Below are 18,567 nucleotides of genomic sequence, written 5' to 3'. Positions count from 1 at the left end.
GACGTCAACAAACGAGCTCGGAAGGGAAACGCGTTTGGACAAAAATTAGCAGTTTTATGCGGCTATAACATCACTAATCATGTTTGTTTCTTCGTAAAACAACATTTTGCAACAAATATGAGCCTCCAACATGGAATTTTCCGGTGTAAAAAATGGTCAAAAGTTACAAATAATGGCCCTTTAAGTTTGCTGGTCATGTATCTGTTTAAATACAGGTCATCATATTCATTTTTTTAAGTATTACCGGCAACCCTAAACACTCTAAGAGTCATCTGTGTACCATGATGTACACTCAAGAGCGATAATTTCTTTTTTCTGAGGATGTGCATCAGGGCGTGAAGTAGATTTCCATTGTATATAATGGTCATAATTACCGGGTGTACTATGCCTGACATCTTGCTCGGAAACCACTTAATTCGTTATTGTCATTTTACAACCTGTGACCAATTATAGCCAATTGATGTAACAGCCGGTAAAGTGATTAGTCACGGTGAGTAAAACACATCTGGCGACAACGGTACGACTTTAGATTCATGCATTGACATATAGAAACTGCATGCAACGCCATTGGCATGTAATTAATCGAGTGCCTAATCCTTTCATTTTCTGTACGGTAGAATAATAGATTTGACTGAGTAAATACCAGCATCGATAATCGGAAAGAACTTGTTGAATAATAACAAAGAATTTCTATGTGCATACGGTTTGGACAGTTGTCAGTTTGAGAAAATTTAGTCATCACGGGTCTATGAATATTTCCCTGGAACAGACTGGAGTCGGATACGAGTACTTGGCCGACTATACTCAGTTGAATGAACTGTTTGCCGATCTGAGCACAAGCGGACCCTTGGGAGACATCGAAGTAGCACAGATGTCTTTGGTCACCGCTGGTCAGTTGCTCCGTGGTCTGTAATTATCTTCTGGAGCAAACGAAAAGAGCAGGAAATCGAAATGAATGATACATTTGGTGTATAAACACTGTAATTACAAGAAACGGTGACAATTGAAGACTGCTTGAGTCTTAGCCAATCAATTAGTTTAACCATAGACCGTAGAGAATCTGTGGTTTTCGCGATTTAATGTTATTCGCTTCATCATACAGCAAAATGTAATTTTCTGGGACCATGGCTGCACCAGGATAGGTTTATTTTTCAATGTCATAGAGCATCTCTTTGAAACAAAGGAAAATGCATATTTCATCATTTATCAAATGACATCAGCGAGTTGTCATTTCTGTTCTCAGCTTGATATCGTTGGGTCTTCCGTTAGCTCTGAAAGTTCTGAACTTGGGCGATTGAAAGTTTTTTTCTTATCGTCGTATCATCACTGAAGTCTCTCTCTCTCTCTCTCTCTCTCTCTCTCTCTCTCTCTCTCTCTCTCTCTCTCTCTCTCTCTCTCTCTTTGTTTCCCCAGTGTCTATTCATTGGCTTGTCCACGCAACATCATAAAATGTTATTGGTTTCAACATTTATCAGTGATACAAAAGAACTTGAATCATCTTGGCGCGCGGTGGCAATCAACCCAGTGTGTGAAAACGCGCCCTCTCTGTTCGGTATCGAATTGTGAAACCCGCCCTCATCTGTTGTGAATAGAATATAATAAAGTTCGGAGTGACTGTCAGAATCCCACAGTTTGAATCTAGCAAATTGACCTTATCAGAGTATTGAATAAATTGCACAACCAGGCGTTATGATGACGCGTGCTGCGGCGTCGGCAAAAATGATCTACTAGTATCACTGATAAACAGGAGAATAAACCACATCCTCTCCTGAAAGAACTTTCTACTGCACCCTTTGCTACTATAATTATTTTATTCTCTTTCCTCGATGTCATGAATGCTGTTCAATGAGGGCGATATGAAGGATAAAACTCTGTGCGCTGTTGATGGCAATTTACAAATACGTTGACTTTAATTTGCATCGATTAATCTATGTTCTGTTGTGTGCTTCAATGTCAAATGACTTAAAAGGACAGTGTCGGTCAATTTCAATTTTTCTTACTTGCATTTCAATTGGGGTTTCGATAAGCTTGGAAAGTACAGCAACGGATGTCTCGCTAGGGTTGTAGTGTATTATAGAGCTAGGGTTGGTTCTAATGATTATGCGCTGTTTTGATATGTGGCGTGAGGTTGACATGAGAAAGAAATTAAAAAGTTCACATCCTTGAATAAGCGAGTCGATATATATGTTGCAGTTCCGGCATCCTGAAATTTCGGGAGTTTTGGCGGAATTTTTGCGCCGTTGAATAAGTTCAAATTTACTGATTCATTTGCATATCCATGACGTCACACTTTTAATGTCCAACAACCGCGAGTCTGAACACTGCGTGCTTACAAAATCGTACGTTAACTTATTACTGCAGTCATAAAAGGTGGCGTTTTTTCGAATCTTTCGAGCAGCCGGCGTCGTCAGTTGGAAATATCATGAAGCGAAACATGGTGCTTCATGCATTGACGCCATAATACTTCCTCATCGCCCTAGGAAAACCCAATCGCCTCATAGCGGACACCGGCTTGCTTCGAGTTCAATCTGTTTATGGGAAAACAAAACAGCGTAACAATAAATGTCTGCAGACAGCGTCTTGTATCCACATTTCCTCGATGATGGACGGGACTGTGCGCTATATCATCCAAGTGTCCGTGTTTTCGCTGAAGCCGTTCAAAACACAATTGTTACGGCAACTGGTGTTGTGTTTGCTGATTTATTACTGAAAAGACACGCGTTGAAAAGAAATGCACGAGAGACCCGTTTTTCCGCGGAAAACAATAGATTAACAAATCCCCCATGTTGACTTGGTGGCGCCACCGCCAATGAGTGACACAATTCATGAAAGGCGAAGTACGCATGACTCGAAGGCTATGATTGGATTTGAATACCGTTGTCACCTTCTTGAGAGTGGCCATTAGGTTGATCCATTGCAGTAGTGACGGGTATAATTAGAAATCCATGGTAATTGTAGGGTATTATTTTGCCAACCGGATGTTAACAGAGATCACCATCTGTGACACAATCTGATAAATTTATTAACAAGCTAAAATATTCGGTATTGAAATGGGTTTCGTTTCATTCAGGGGATAGTGAACTACTTGTATTTGAGTGATGGAGAGAGACATGGAGGCACGCTATGGTGTACGATTACACCTTTATGAAAGGGTTAAAACATTTGCATCGCTAAAAGTTATTAGTAACAAAGTCTTGATGACGTAAACAATCGTGCGAGGAAATCGTGCCTATACACACCACGTCATCCTCCGTGGTGACAAATTCATAAATAGCTCTAAACAAATGATATGTCGGCTTCAAAGATGGGTTTTCCTCGGAGTGCATGTACAGCAACCGGGGGAAATTTTCTCACAGTTTATGAGCTGTTACCAAAACTACAGAGAGCGACGAAGCGTCGATCCACCTGTCCAAATGTCCACTGCTTTTGAGTTGAAGCTTGGGAGCCTCAACGTGAAACAAAAACAGCCTTGTGGTGGGTTTCAGATGGGAACATTCATGTGTAAATTTTAATCACAAAAAGTTTTTTTGGGGGATTTTGGAGTTTTTTTATGCCTACAGGCATTCTACCAGCATATACGTTTCTGAGTGTGTACATACTACCAGCAAGATTCAAGGCAACTGATGAGAGGGACGGGCTTACCAATATTCACAAATGTTAATAACTCCGAACAAGTATCGCTTTTCCCATTGTCGTCCTATGTCACCACTATTTCACATGGAAAGCGTTTACATCGTGGTCACGCAACGAAAATGCCCTTCAGATATACAGCGCAAAAAGTGCACGCGCGCGTACGCCTTTGTATCACGTGCTACCAGCACTTCTGATGTATGCGGACCGATTGGGCAGTCCACGCTGAAATTGCGAAGAGACAGTTTTAGACAGAGCTAGTCGTATATGACCAAGTGTTTTAGGCAATGGACCTCTGTTGTATGTCTGTCTCTGTCTGCATGACCGCCTACCTCTCTGTCTCTCTGCCTCTCTCCATCTCTGCCTTTCTCCCTCCCCCCCCCTCCCCCTCTCTCTCTCTCTCTCTCTCTCTCTCTCTCTCTCTCTCTCTCTCTCTCTCTCTCTCTCTCTCTCTCTCTCTCTCTCTCTCTCTCTCTCTCATTTCTGTGATCTGTGATAACCGACATGGATCAATGATGAACACAATTTAAATTTTAGGTTTCGATCATTGCATGAAAGCAGAATAAACTGCATTTATAATATTTCATCATTTTCCAAAACTATATGTAATATATTGGTCATACTTTTTGCCTTTCTAACATTTAGCACAAAGTCTGGTGGCAAGAAAGTTATAGGAAAAAAAGCTAAATGCACTTGAAGAACTAGAAATAGTATATACACTAATTCGGAAAACGGTGATTAATTAGGTACGGACCAGAAGCCCTATTGTCTGAATGCTTGTGTTTCCAGAATGGTCATAGACTCAATCAACAGCGAAAACTAAATCGTTACATTTTGATACGAATTAGGACCTACGCCACCTTTTGTTTTCCAACATTCCAATTCGAATAGTCTATTGAAACGTGAAGAAAACTAATTTTCAGAATATTTTAAAACATTTTTCATGACTAGAAATGATTCACTAACACCTTTAATTTCATGTCACCTTATGTTCACGTGCACAACCAATGATGTCAGTACTAGTCCTGGCACATATGGACTAATTAGAAACGATAATTGATATTCAATCTTACAAAACACAACAATGTTTAATCTTTTCTTTCCGCATGGTTAATAGTTTAACGGTAATTTACCCACTGTTTATCACCACTGCATTTTCAAAGCAACCAGCGCATTGGTTCATTACACTGGGCTCATTCAGCCGTGGACTGTTGTACAACACAAATTAAGCTATTTGTTATGGTAAACTCGCTCCACGAAACAGCCCTATATAAGACTGTATGCGACCCGCACGTATACGTTACTTCTCATTCCGACGGGAAACACACGGACGCAAATTCAAATCACCTGGCATCAACGAAGATGACCCAAGAAGCGCTCATGTCCAGACCGAAGCACGCCGATGCACGGGCGGAGCATGGCAACATTGGCGAAGTGACCCTCGCTATATCATGTGATGAAGCACACGCGGAAGCTAAGGAAAGAAATAGCGCATCGTCTTCACCAACACGTAAGTATCAAAGTATGCCACCATGTGAAAAATGACGAGACGGAATTTTCAATCGTCTACAAGAATGATGTCCTTTTTTTTGCAAAAAATGATTTGAATCATAGACAATACTGAGAAGGGAGACTCGCTTTTACTGTCTGGGTATATATACCGGTTTTGCCGAAACTGCCCCGATTACCCACTTCACGTTTACAGCATTTCAAAAGACGTGTACGTTACAAAGCATTTTTCAAATTTCGGTTACTTTGATCTTTTATCAACCAACGAGCGAACTTATGTTTTTATCTTTTCGCTTTCCTTTTTTGCAGTATCCGAAGTGAGTTCAGATTACAGCTGTGGCGAAACAGTCGGACGGAAACGGAAAAGGGCGCGTACGGCATTCAGCAACGAACAGATCATCAAGCTCGAGGAGAAATTTAACGAACAGAAGTACTTGGCCCCGGCCGAACGAGAAGACTTCGCGGAGAAAGTTGGACTTTCGGAAATGCAGGTAAAAATTTAACCTTTCTTGTGTGAAAAGTAACAGTGAGACAATCCATGGAGGGTCGTTTTTTTGGCTCCACGAGGGACTATGCTCCATCATAGCCCGAGTCACTCCACACTTTGTGGAGTAGCCGTAGGCTCCACGAACGAGCAAACACCTGATTTCCGACACCAATTAAAGAATTTTTCATCTGAATAAACAACATATTCTCCAAAACAAAGATATATCACTTTTGTTCAGCTATGGTGGACGAAGCACTATTACTGAAATGCTGATCGAAAAGCAGTAAACTTCATAAATAGCACTACGGTGAATATAATGATAATAAACAGTTTTTTTTATCTTTTATGTTACTACGTAGGTGAAAACCTGGTTCCAAAACCGACGAATGAAATGGAAGAGACAACCTAAAGCGGGCGCTGACGTTCCGAGTGGCGATGTACACTTCAGTGGATATTGCAAATCGATGATTTATCCCGTTTCAACCTATCCATCCCATCACGCCATGTTTCCATCGTCACTGGCGCCACCTGTTATTCCTGAGGCACAGCTGCAAGGTCCCCAACCGATGACGACAGTCCATATTCCACCGATCCCACTGCCCAGGCGAGAATACTATCCATCGCACTACCCTATGCTCACTGCCTTGCCGCACTACGCACCGTTCACGCTCTTGCCACGACCCTGCGTGCCGTTCCCAGCGGACTCGATTTTTCAAGCTACCGCGCAGTTCCAACGCCGTTCGGACCACTACGCGGACACTATACAAGTCTGCAGTACTGAATTAAACGTCACAAGTACTTTATCGAAAGGGGGAGGGGAATTTCGATCAACATCAATCGACGATTTGTTATATGTCGTCAAAATGTTCACTAACTTCAATAATTTAAACGGCAGTGGTGTTCTAACCACGCAAGTACTTTAAAGAATTCGCATTAATTTTATTATCTGGAAGTTGGTTGATGTAGCAAACGAGATACCCTGCCATTGTAAATATTGTGAATACATTACAATTTTATATACGTATATTTACTTATCATTAATAATTAAATATCGGAAAGGATAATTTTGAAAAAAAATATTTTTGAGATGTGTCGTATGGTGTGTATTTAAAGTGTGTTTCGGTAGCTGTGTGTGCGTGTGCTTGTAATTCTCCATAATGTACATGCTGCTTATTGTTTCTTTATAAATTAGCTTTCTTCCCTTTCAACATATCCTATTACATTTATTAACAATTAATTAATGCAAGCAATTGATATATAGAATTAATATTAATATTGAATCGTCGAATTAGCTAGATAGAAAGGCATTGCTTTGCATTTACAGGGATACCAATTAAATGGCTGTTCTTGTAATCTTCGGTAATTAAGTTAACTATACTAACATCACAATTCTGCGATTTTGATCGAAATGTGACCCAGATATTTGAATGCCACGCAAGACAACAACGGTCCCTGTTTACGAAACCGGGACCGTTGAAAATTCCGTCGACTTGGCTGCCATTGAAAAAAGTTACATTGCACTAATAAGCGTTGGACGAGCATAATTTAGGAGTGTTTGTGAGTAGTCTTAGCAATAGCTTAATTGTGGGTCAACTTGTTAAGTGTTTTAAATCCCTGAAAAGGGTGTAAGACTTCTATTAACGTCGCAATTGTTCTTTGGATCACCGAACAATGAAACAGGGCGGTATGTTGTCTTCACTGGCGCCAGCGGCCTCACAAAACCATCGATGAGCAGTCGAAAAACAAAAACACGAGATCAAAATCCACGCTGGATACTCGAGTCTCATTGTCCAGAAGCACCTCTCTGGGTTTTGCACATGCTGAATAGCGTTCCCTTCGATCAACAGATGTGCAACGGTTGAAGACATCTCAGAAACATAACACTGCACTCCGCTCTACAGAAATACTACCGACCTACCCTACTTTTTACCTGCCGCGACCCTAAACTTTTAGAGCTTCGTAAACACGGAGGTGAAGAAAAGAAAGAAAAAAACCGTAAAATCACGCGTAGAGGGACTGTGCTTAGCATTTGATTTTGCTTGAACGAGGATGTCGTTTATGTTTGTTTTTTTTCTTTTATATGTGGATAGGGACTGTGGTAGGATACATTTGGAATGTTGTGGGCAGTGTTTAACCGCCGTGAACCCCTGAAAAATGCATATTTAAAAAAAATTGGGAAAAAAATCCTGTCGATCTACTTTATTTTTGAAAACCATGTTATCGGAACAGCATAGTTTATTTTTTTTCGCCTAATACAAAATTGATCTTACATGATCCGTAATGATCTTCCATGTAGTGTAAACACGAAAATAGAGCTAGACTACATTCATGGTGTAATGGACTGGTCAAATTACCCAATGATACAGAGAACTAACAAGAATTTTGTTGATGAAAAAATAATGCTGTTGCATATCTTTCCTAAATAATGTAAATGAGAAAGTTGATTTGTAGTGCTGTCGCGGATGATACCTTCTCGGGCTTCAGCAAAGTCTTTATATGACGTAAATACAACAGTGATAAGAATTAGTCACGGTCGTTGAGGAGCAAGCCCCTCGACTTGCGTGCAGTGTTGAGTTCGCCACCAACAGCGACCATTAGTGAACGAGCCGTGACTTAAAGCATTAGTTTCTCCAGCTCCAACAGTTGTAACTTGTAGTGTATTTTCAGTTGTCTTTGTCCTGTTTGTGTAATACAGTTTCTTTCTGTTTTTTATTTCCAAATCGCGCCGAACGCTCAGTGTTCAACTTGACAACACACCCTACATGCATGTGGTGTTCAATGTTATTGTTTACAAACATGAGGGGTAGCGTCTCCACCAATAAATTACCAATAAATTCAAGTCCGGACTGGGATTCGTTCGTCAAAAAAAATAACATCGCATATTGTAAGCAATCATTTGCGCATACAGGGCTCATACGTTATGTTTCAATTACAACCTTTCTACACACTGGTTTCAAATAAAAGATGTACTTCTTTTCTTAAAGATGTTAGACTGCCCCCCCCCCCCCCCCGCGCCAGTCGCCTGGTTTTCCTAGTTACTAGCTAGTCAAGGAGTTCACCACACGATCTACGCAAGAGCCCACCATTAGCGCGTCGGTCTGCTGATGTAGTCCTCCGATTTTTTATATGTTTTGATACTTATATGCCCATGCGCAGACTTGGAGCAAGCCGAGGAAGATGTATATATAATGACAATAGTACATTCCTTGCCATATTTGACAGTATGCGAAAGGGAGTAGTCGTCGCTTATGTCGATACAACCATAGACCACAGTCCCTCAGACCATGGATGTAAAAATAGACCATGCTCAGACCGGAAGAAGAAAGCGTCAAAAACATTCAACGCCCGGGTGAAGGTATTACCTCTGAAATACCTGGTCTGTAAGATTTCATTGTCAATGTTACCCGGTCACTGAACACGAACTCCTGACTAACGAAGGTTAATTCGATAATTCAATGTCTTCAGAGACGTTTGAACGCATGTCTTTTACCCTGTTTGTGATTTACACATCGCTGATTGTAAACGTGAGAAATTCTCTAATTAATCGCGGAATCCCATCCTTTCAATTTACTTTCGGTCACTCACGTATGCAAATGACCATCCACTGGCGCCGGGAAGACGAAAGTCTTGATCTTCGTTTTGTTCTCATTGATAGCCATTGAAATGTAAAGTTACTTTTTGAACATGTTGACGGGTTTCACAAATCTTTAAAAGAATCGTAAGGCTAATGCAATATCGCACTACAATTAACCTGTGAATTAGTAAGGAGAAAGAGATTGTTCTTGGACTCAACTGCGCACATAATGCCTCACATTTATTTATCCAAAGAATCACGCGTATGTTACAGAGGTTGTGAATTAACCAAGATTTTTAACACCACTTTTGTACGTAGGATCAGGGCCTACGGCAGTTCCTGTTTGTTGTCTGCTATATATTCCCAACGTGGGAGATGCAACGTGGGTGTACTACGGTAAAACCCAACTCGAAAGTCACCGTACTATAATGTATTTCCAGCGTATGCAAGATGCACACAAGCACACTTGGTCCAGGCACGTCCGAAAAACACGTTGCCACATCCTCCTCAAGGTTGAAATCAGGGCCTGTCGAGGGAGGGGGGTCTTGTTTAATGGTGAAGAAATACAAACATACTACCCTCTGAATTTAGATGTTGTTGAGTCGCACCTCAGCTTCGTGTGGGCCCACTGTTCTACAGTCGTACTTTGGCATGTTCAGTCCATGCCTTGAGGTATAGGTGTACTACCTACCTCCATAGTCTGTGTGTACTACCCTGCAGGTAGTAGGCGCTACCTCCATGGTACTGGTACCCCAGTGCATAGAGGCATCTATTGTTTTACATCCATGATAGAGGTAAAACCTCGACCTCTATGCTCCGTGTTAGTCTATTAGGTCTCGTCCTACTCGTGTCAATTTCATTATAATCTTTATCACAGCCTGTATTTTTTTCGGCACCCGATCCACCTATTCCCAATTATAAAACACGCCTTCCCTGCACTGACTGCTATCAAATGAATTATATTCACGCAAATTCATAAATTACAGCAGCTGAGGAGGCGCATGAATATGTCGTCGGTTCGAGATGGTCGGTTCAAGACTGAAGGAGTTAGACTGTTAAGTTATTTTCACACACGTTCATGTAGAATATTTTAACTATGTAATTTTCAGTACGCACTGTTCGTTCCAAGCGCTAATGGGTATTTTAATATGCCCCCTTTGGCCCTCAGTAATCTGTTTACAATCGTTTTATTCGCACATTACTCAATACGAGACATGACACCAGTGTGATGGTACATTTTTATGAGGTGCAACGTCCTCCCACGTAATTTATTATATGTTGTCCGGGTCAAATGAACCACGGGCAAGATTCACGTCATGTATAGCTTTGCTATCTCTAGCAATTGCGGATCATTGGAGCAGCATATGAAGGGATACAGGAAGTTTTCTTTGTGTGCGAGGCAGCTGTGTGTAAACGGTATACCCTAACACGCAATAGACATTAGGCTGGCTGTGGTGTTCTCGACAAGTCATGCAGCATTCTTTTGCGTGTCCGCGTATGATCAAATGGCGTGAAATTGAATTGACAAAAATGGGTTTTATCAGAAACTTGACCGATTGAACAAAAATAAAATTTAGTGATTTGTTCTTAACGCATCGTACACATCGTACCACTGTTACTTATTTCATCGGTTTTAGGGCGGACTCTCTTTTCCTTCTCTTGACGCATTAGATACGGGCAGAGTGGAATAATGAATTTACAAAAGACATGGCGGTAACATATAGTTGTTATAACAATTGTAATGACTACTTGAAACTGATTATGTCGCAAATAGTTTAAATTTAATTGACACTGTTTTGGCTAAATATTAGGTTACAATCCGTTTTTAGGTCCATGATATATCATATGCTCATACTTCATTCAGCAACGACACAAAGTAAACCTACAGGATATATTTTATCAATCAATCGTGTGAAAATCGTCTAAAGTTATTAATCAGTGATGTTGATATTTACAATGGCGCCAACAAGCCATTGAAATAAACATCATGGTGTCATTGTCCATGCACGTCATAAACCGTGTAATCGCTTAAATGTTTAAAAAAGCGCTGAGAGCTTAATAACCTTCTGGTGCCCGCATATCAACTAAATCCCGATAAAAATTCGATTAACATACAAATACAGAATAACAGCAATTTGAGCGTTCGGACAATGGATTGTATAGGTTTTCCATGTATTCAGTTTGGATGTGTGAAATGTGTTCCAATCGCACTTTTGACGATCGTTTGGCGCTCTTGGTAGTGTACAAGGCACACATTTAATTAACGGCGCCAGTATTTGTAACACGTCGCGTGCACCGATAACAAACGAACTTAAGATTTGACATAGGTCAACGCGATTGTACACATTTTGCGTTGAATCAATATAGCATATCGAGGAAGCACGGCCTTTCGTAGCGTTACCACGCAAAGAGGTATGTATTCATATGTGTGCAATACCTCCATGAACATTTTGTTGCTGATGTAACTATTTGCCACTTCTTCGTGGTTCATAACTTGTTCGCTGACGCGACATTGTCGATATTAAATAGCAATTAAATTTCACCACCATGGTTTAGCTCAAACCCTTTGTTATAAATGTTGATTGTGGACCTGTGGAACTGGGGTTGAACAGGTTGGACCAGATGACGTGTACAGCCAAGATAAGCCACAGTCCGTACACTACATTCGGTGCATGAACCAGATCGATTTGCCCAATACCCAACGCCTTGATATTGTATCATGGCCCACTCTGTAGAGGGATCATGGACATGTATCGCAAGCTAAGATATATATATATTACTAAATTTGTATTAAGATTTTCTAAAAACGCCAAGCAAAGCAATATAAAAGGTGTATTAGTGTATCAATGAAAGTCGGCAGTTTTCATGTTTCGGGGAAATGCGGGAGTGGCCTATGCTACAATATAGAACAGTGTTTTGTTGTTGGTAATCAGCGTCTTTTCTGATATATCTTTCAATTAACAAGTTCTTCATAAAAAAGTACCATTACACTAAGCTATACCTGATGATCAATTGTCAAGTTTCTTTCGCTACTCAATTTTTTTTTAATTACAACCAAATAGTCGGCGGATCCTCTGTGATACAGGGCTGGCGCCAGCAAGGTGCGATTGCCGTGAAAATCAATAGAAAGTGAAAGCTCTACCAATTGTCATTGTAATGTAGCTTTCTTCTGTTCACACGTTCCTAACGAAGCGAGAAAAAGTACGAGTATTGGGCATTAGATACCGGACAATGGAAACATTTACACCTCTATATTCACATGATCGCGGTTAATGATAGCTGGATCCATTCCTCGCACAGGAAAAACAATTTAGGATAGAGTAAGAAACAAGGGAAAAATGAAACTGGTCAACAAAGATTACCGTACTTTTTTCCTTTGCGACCGACTTTTACCCGCGTAAATCGACTGAAGCGGGTAGGGGGCGTTTAATTGAACCATGTTTCTCTCTACAAGATCCGCATCCTTTTTCCTTTACATACAATACATGTACATGAGTTTGTACATAAACAGCTGCCTCGGGTCTTGTCATTACGATGTTTAGCGTGAAAAGCTCCTAACACCCCATCGATCAACGATTTGACACCGATAGGCGCTGTCCGGAATTTCTCGCCATCGACGGATTCCTTGCTAACCTCGTGTGGTCCCTTTGTTACTCGGTTTGGAAAAAAAAATCATTGTCAATATTGAGGGAAAGTGTAAGACACAGTTAGGAAAACAATGAGGATCGTTGTCGATTTCAAAAGACGAGGAGGTTTGTTTTCACTTGCTGGCGCCACCGGCATTACACACAGTCGGGACAGGAATTTAAGGCTCTCTGAAAGGTGTGAAGTGGTTTAACACTTCTTTATTGCCGATTTAATGTCTTCTTTTCGCAGCCCAACACGTGTTGAAACTGCAAACCGCCCCTGCCTCCCCGGGCACAACCGTATACAGCGACTACGGTCGGCGGCACAAGTTACCAACCTAATAATAGAAACCGTCTGAATTTTACTGAGTATGGGAAACTAGTCGTAAAGACTGCATTAATGAGTGAAATTGTTCAGTGAAATACTCCATGAAAGGGAAGCCTTTGTGTGCAATTCTCTATGTGCATGCATGGTGTGCGGTGTCTAGTACCCGCAGCTTTCAGATACGTTTTGTCATGTGAGCTACTTCTGTGCTTATATATCCCCATGAGGAAAGGGGTAGACACTGATCAGGAGGGTTTCTCTCTTAGTTGTCTCTACAAACGTACCCTGAGGGACAATATATTGTGATCGTTATCTGCAGATCTTAATGGATGATGTCGCAGATAGATTTCAACAATCGCTGCAGATAAAAGCCAGCATACAATGCCTATTTGTACGGGTCGTCTGTCGTATCTGACAATGTCGATGAGCTTCCGAAAATTATTCTTTTAAAATCTGAACGGGTATTTTTGTTTCGGCGAGAGTCGCTTCTGTGTCGTGGAGCTGTCTCAATTCTGATTCCCATCGATGTTAATCTGTGAAAACCCTGGCGCCAGCAAAAGAAAACACATCGGGCAGTTGAGAAAAACTTTCTAGCTCTTCATTGTGGTCAGAACTATAGGCCTATCGGCTATGTGTAAACTGGATTGAAGTTCGATGTAGGTTGACAATGATATGGGCTTTCATGTGATATTTTTTCCAGAATTAACGCGTTGACACATGTAAACAAAAGTAGGTGAGAACCTGTTGAGTCATTATCACTACTCCACAGACCCCATTCACAAGTCAATAATACTTTTTCACACATTTCCCCGCAATGTGATTGGTCCATACGTACCATGTCTATGCAAATTAGCTCAGTGCGCAGATAGTATAAAGCGTCGCTATTACCTTCAGTACACTACTTTACTGTGTACTCTCACATCCATCACAGCTCTCTACGATTACAACTATGGTTACGAAAGGCGATATCTCAAGCGACGCAAAAAGACAGGACTCCAGAAGGCCGTCTGACGTCGACGATTACGAAGTTGCCGTTATTCTTGCGCAGACGTCCGCCATGGTCGATGGCAAATTCAAGAGCTCAGACACCAGTAGCGTTGCCGGCTCCGAGACCGAATACAGTGGTGCAGAGAGTGCGATCAGTTCCCCGACACGTAAGTACTAGCCTACTTCCATCCCTATCGCAGTTTAAAGGCCAGACGTGCCCTACACCGAAAGAGTATCTGTCGGTCACGTCGTTGCACCGTAAAATGTCGTCTAAGAGGTGCTGTCGGGCTAAACTCTAATCCATACATCCACAACCATCTACCTACGTTAACAGATCCAGTGCATAAAAACATATCTCACTTTGTCGTTACTTCTTGAATATAGCGTGAGCTTCAACTCAACTTCTATTACATCCTCAGTGCAAAAAATAGTAATTAGATTTTGTTCGTGCAATAAACAATCTTGCGAGCCACACCTTATGTTATTGCTGTACTTTCTCCCAGAACATATTCACAGTGAATAACCTGTTCTTTTTTTATTTTTTTTTCACAGCCTCTGACAGTGGGTCTGACTTGAGCACCAGTGACAGTTGCTACAGTGCGTGCTCGTCAAGGCGAAAGCGGGCACGCACGGCGTTCAGTAACGAGCAGGTTTATAAATTGGAGAAGAAATTCCGTGACCAAAAGTACTTGTCACCCACAGAACGTGAGGAGTTTGCTGATAAAATTGGACTTTCAGAAACACAGGTGTGTAAACGGTTCGATTTACTTATTTGCGGGTTGTTTGTCATATAATATTCGAAATACGGTCCTGCTCTTCTTAAAATTATGTCTTTCTTATTCATAAAACCATCATCAAACGAAACTAACGCCTAACATCTAAAATGGCTCACTTTGTAATTGGTAGTATCAAATTGGACCTACCGTGAGAGAGAGAGAGAGAGAGAGAGAGAGAGAGAGAGAGAGAGAGAGAGAGAGAGAGAGAGAGAGAGAGAGAGAGGTGTTTATACCTGACTTCAGTGACTAAATGTGTGTACCTCCTTCAAGAAATTAATGAGATTTCCTTTTTTATTATTGCAGATAAAAACTTGGTTTCAAAATCGCCGCATGAAGTGGAAGAGACAGCGCAAAGATTACTCTGACGACGCAGCACCTCTCGATCCTCATCCGTATTCCGCAGTCGTCAATCCCTCCTACCCATCACCGCTCATCCCCTCTCCACCAGCTGTCTACCGCACGCCGGTGATGTCATCCCCGCTACAACCAATGACAACCGTCCACCTGCATCCACCGACTCAACCCATGGTACCGATGCCCTACCACCAGGCAGCAGTGCCGACGTTATCGTACCAAACCATGCCACCGATGAGGGCGGCTTTCGCACCAGCCATGCATCTTCACCCAGCAGCGAACTACAACATAGGACCCATAGTGTCGAGCCCCTACAGGTCATTTCATGGACAATACTCGCTACCGTACTTTGGTTGAAGAAGTTTCCTTGATAGAGATTTATTTACTTTTAAAATGACAGAGACACATCAATGCCGTCTGACTATTGTTTCGTTTCATTGCATTCTTCCGGTACCAAGTACCCCCAGTTTCGTGTTCTTTGACTTAAAAATTTCAGCGAAATTTTTGTATATACAGAATTTTTAAACTATTTATTTCCTAATAAACTTTCCATTCGTTTGAAATTTTGCTTCCTTGGTTTTGTTCCTTTATGTTTTTGCCCCCTTTTCAATAATGCACTCACCACAGCCCATTTTACAAGGAAAGTGACAGGCTTCGCTTCTTTCAAAAAAAAAAAAATAAGTCAACAAAAGTTAAGTCCATTGTCCTGTACACAACACACAATAAAAAAGTGCAGTCACGCATGATGCTGAAGATTGGGTGAAAGAATTGCAAAATCCTCCACAACCCCAAATTAACCTCCATTTACCCCTTTTAGTATTCGTGCTTATATAAGTGAAATCACATGGAAAAAAAATCGATTTTGCCTTGTGTTTTCAAATTTGAAAAAAAACAAAAATCCCATAGAGTTGCTTTTTACTCCATCAACCAACTGTTTAGACTTGCCCAAAGTCTGTGGGCATATAAATACCAAAACAGAATGGATTAAACTTCACCAGACTCGCGCTAAGTGGTAGGCTAGTGCGTTGGGTGAACCACGGTCCCTCCACAAATTTGTAGAGGGACCGTGGGTGAACGCCATGGCCAGCCAGTTACTGCTGCCGAGAAAAGCCAGACGACTGGGGGCCAGTTTACCAGCTGCTGTGTGCAGACATGTCTATGATACGGGCAAAATCCTGTCAAGACCCCCGACTGCGAACGAACGTTGCCGAACAAAGCGAAGGGGACAAGGTATTTTCTTCGGCTTATAGGGGCGGGGCTTCGGCCGCCCTGCTCTCGGGTGTCTATAGGCTGGATTACCAACTGAAGAAATTATTAATCCCAGATTATTTATGAGATAACCATACGCCCCCGCTTAAGCCATCCGTAATAAACAATGTTTTCATGTACCATACGTCACATACTGCGAGTCCTACACCCTATTTTATTAAATCATGTCAACGTCCCATGGGTGGATGGAGGGATGGTGTTGTGTCTTGCAAATGAAATTAAACAAGCTATTTCATAAATCATTGGGTTTTGAGAATGGAACTCGCAAAAATCCGGGGAGAGAAAGTCTATAGTTGAGTGACGTAAATATGTGTATGTATGAAGAACTTGGCAAAACGAAAGTCTGCGTAGTCACGATTGCTACAGTGCGAGGGCGTTGCTACCTTCGAAAGTTTTGAACTGATCTTCGTATTGGAAAAACCCGACATTTGGTACAGACAGTGCATCATTTACAGAAAGGGGATTGTGTTACATTCGAGCAATTCCAAGCACAGTGACTGCACTTATCAACATTATTTCATTGATACAAAAAGAACGACAGCAATAGTCCATCTCTTCCGACAAACAAAATATTTGTCCTATCAACGATCGAGCAGGCCTCACCTCTTGTCATAGCACAAGCTGCCATCCACAGATCGATATGCCGTATAAGCGTGTCTCACTTGCATTGCGCTCGACCCACACGTGACTGCGTTTGATATTAATGTCGTTTTGTTTTTCGTTTAATTTACTACATTTGACGTGAAAACCTCTAGCGCATGTTTTCCGATCCACAAGTGCCACTGGCAAAAGGATTAATCACAGAAATCCGTTCCAGTAGTAACTTTTTGAACGTTGGTTTACATATCCAGTCTGTCGTTTGTGGACTGACATCAAAAATCAGAATACACCGCTTTACTGCCTGAGGCTCTAAAACCTGCTGACCGTAGCAAAGCCAACATTTCCTAGACTTCTGACTTGAAACACGCGTGTTCTGCGATCACTAGCCTAGAATCCTATTCGTCCGCTCGCCTCCGTACCTCCGACCCACTCCTCCCTCGGGGTCGGAGGTACGGAGGCAAGCGGACGAATAGGATTCTAGGCTGTGCGATCACTGGATGTCGACGTAAACACTAACCTGTACTCTGACACGTCACACTCATAATGTAAACATCCAGGATTTGTCTTCCAACGTTTTGAAAACGCCAGAGATGTGAAACGAGCGGAAATGCTACTCAATTGTAAAAGTTTGAACCGACTGTTTGTTCGCCTCTCTGAATACCAATCAATAGGAGATAGGTCCTCAATGTTCTCGTTTATTTCTTCGCTCTTTTAATATTTTCAATATCTAAATTTGTTAGGTTTTTGGTTTTCAAACAATGCTTATTTTCTCATCGACGTCACAGTTGGAAGTTTCGCACATAACAGGACGACTAAAACTCTGGTCACTCTGAGCATGGAGCTAGAAACTGAGCGTCGACCCTTCCCCGATGGTGCATGGCCTTAGGAGGAATTTTCGCATCCGGCGAGAATGGTGTTCTTCGTATCAAACCGACTCAGTTGAAAGAGGTCATGACAAGGTATAGAATGCGAAATCATTTTTGCGATTAGGCCTAGATCATATTAGAACCCACTGTTATTGCAAAATTCCACGAGAAAAAGGTTACTCTGCTGTGTTTGCCGCGGTTGTTTAACGTCATATCAGCTGTGACACTCATACTCATCAGTGATGCCATTCGCATAGTAGGAAGGGTATACATATATGTACCGCGCTTTTGCACCCCACTTAAAGCATTATGTAGACTTTTGACCGAGCAAATGTTTACAAAACGTCGACTTTCAAGTAAGCACTTTTTGCCTGCTTTTGAAGAAAATGTAGTTTTAACCTGCTTATTTTGCGAAAATATAGACTATTCTGCAAGTAGTGGAAAATTGCAGTTATGCTTTGTAGTTAAGGCTGCGTTCACACAAAACGTTTAGAGGGGCTGGAGGAATTCAGGGGGATTCGAAAATTTTTAGGTAGTAGAGCGTGGGGGGCTAGAAAATTTGCT

At 41.5% G+C, this 18,567-nt stretch overlaps 3 protein-coding genes across 3 annotated transcripts in view; all 3 read left to right on the top strand.

The window, feature by feature from the left end:
- LOC139120144 (regulator of G-protein signaling 12-like) overlaps window positions 1-18,567 on the top strand; it is a 435,920-nt gene that overhangs the window by 350,743 nt on the left and 66,610 nt on the right. The gene's annotated exons all lie outside the window — the stretch shown is intronic.
- On the top strand, window positions 4,844-6,701 carry LOC139120140 (homeobox protein vent1-like). Its single transcript, XM_070684291.1, has 3 exons — window positions 4,844-5,140; window positions 5,449-5,630; window positions 5,986-6,701. Exons 1-3 carry the CDS (start codon window positions 4,870-4,872, stop codon window positions 6,547-6,549), a joined length of 1,017 nt encoding a protein of 338 aa, XP_070540392.1. The 5' UTR covers window positions 4,844-4,869; the 3' UTR covers window positions 6,550-6,701.
- Window positions 14,038-15,831, top strand: LOC139120139 (homeobox protein ceh-30-like). The gene is made up of 3 exons (XM_070684289.1): window positions 14,038-14,305; window positions 14,691-14,884; window positions 15,218-15,831. The coding sequence occupies exons 1-3, from the start codon at window positions 14,101-14,103 to the stop codon at window positions 15,623-15,625; spliced, it is 807 nt and encodes a 268-aa protein (XP_070540390.1). The 5' UTR covers window positions 14,038-14,100; the 3' UTR covers window positions 15,626-15,831.

Source organism: Ptychodera flava, chromosome 20 (genome assembly GCF_041260155.1).
Source record: "Ptychodera flava strain L36383 chromosome 20, AS_Pfla_20210202, whole genome shotgun sequence".
NCBI classification, from domain to species: domain Eukaryota; kingdom Metazoa; phylum Hemichordata; class Enteropneusta; family Ptychoderidae; genus Ptychodera; species Ptychodera flava.
This window is presented reverse-complemented; position numbering and strand designations above follow the sequence as displayed.

Coding starts and splice junctions, on each gene's coding strand:
- LOC139120139 (XM_070684289.1), top strand. CDS start 14,101: ATGGTTACGAAAGGCGATATCTCAAGCGACGCAAAAAGACAGGACTCC. Junction 14,306..14,690: donor TGCGATCAGTTCCCCGACAC/GTAAGTACTAGC, acceptor TTTTTTTCACAG/CCTCTGACAGTGGGTCTGAC. Junction 14,885..15,217: donor TTGGACTTTCAGAAACACAG/GTGTGTAAACGG, acceptor TTATTATTGCAG/ATAAAAACTTGGTTTCAAAA.
- LOC139120140 (XM_070684291.1), top strand. CDS start 4,870: ATGGTAAACTCGCTCCACGAAACAGCCCTATATAAGACTGTATGCGAC. Junction 5,141..5,448: donor CGCATCGTCTTCACCAACAC/GTAAGTATCAAA, acceptor CCTTTTTTGCAG/TATCCGAAGTGAGTTCAGAT. Junction 5,631..5,985: donor TTGGACTTTCGGAAATGCAG/GTAAAAATTTAA, acceptor GTTACTACGTAG/GTGAAAACCTGGTTCCAAAA.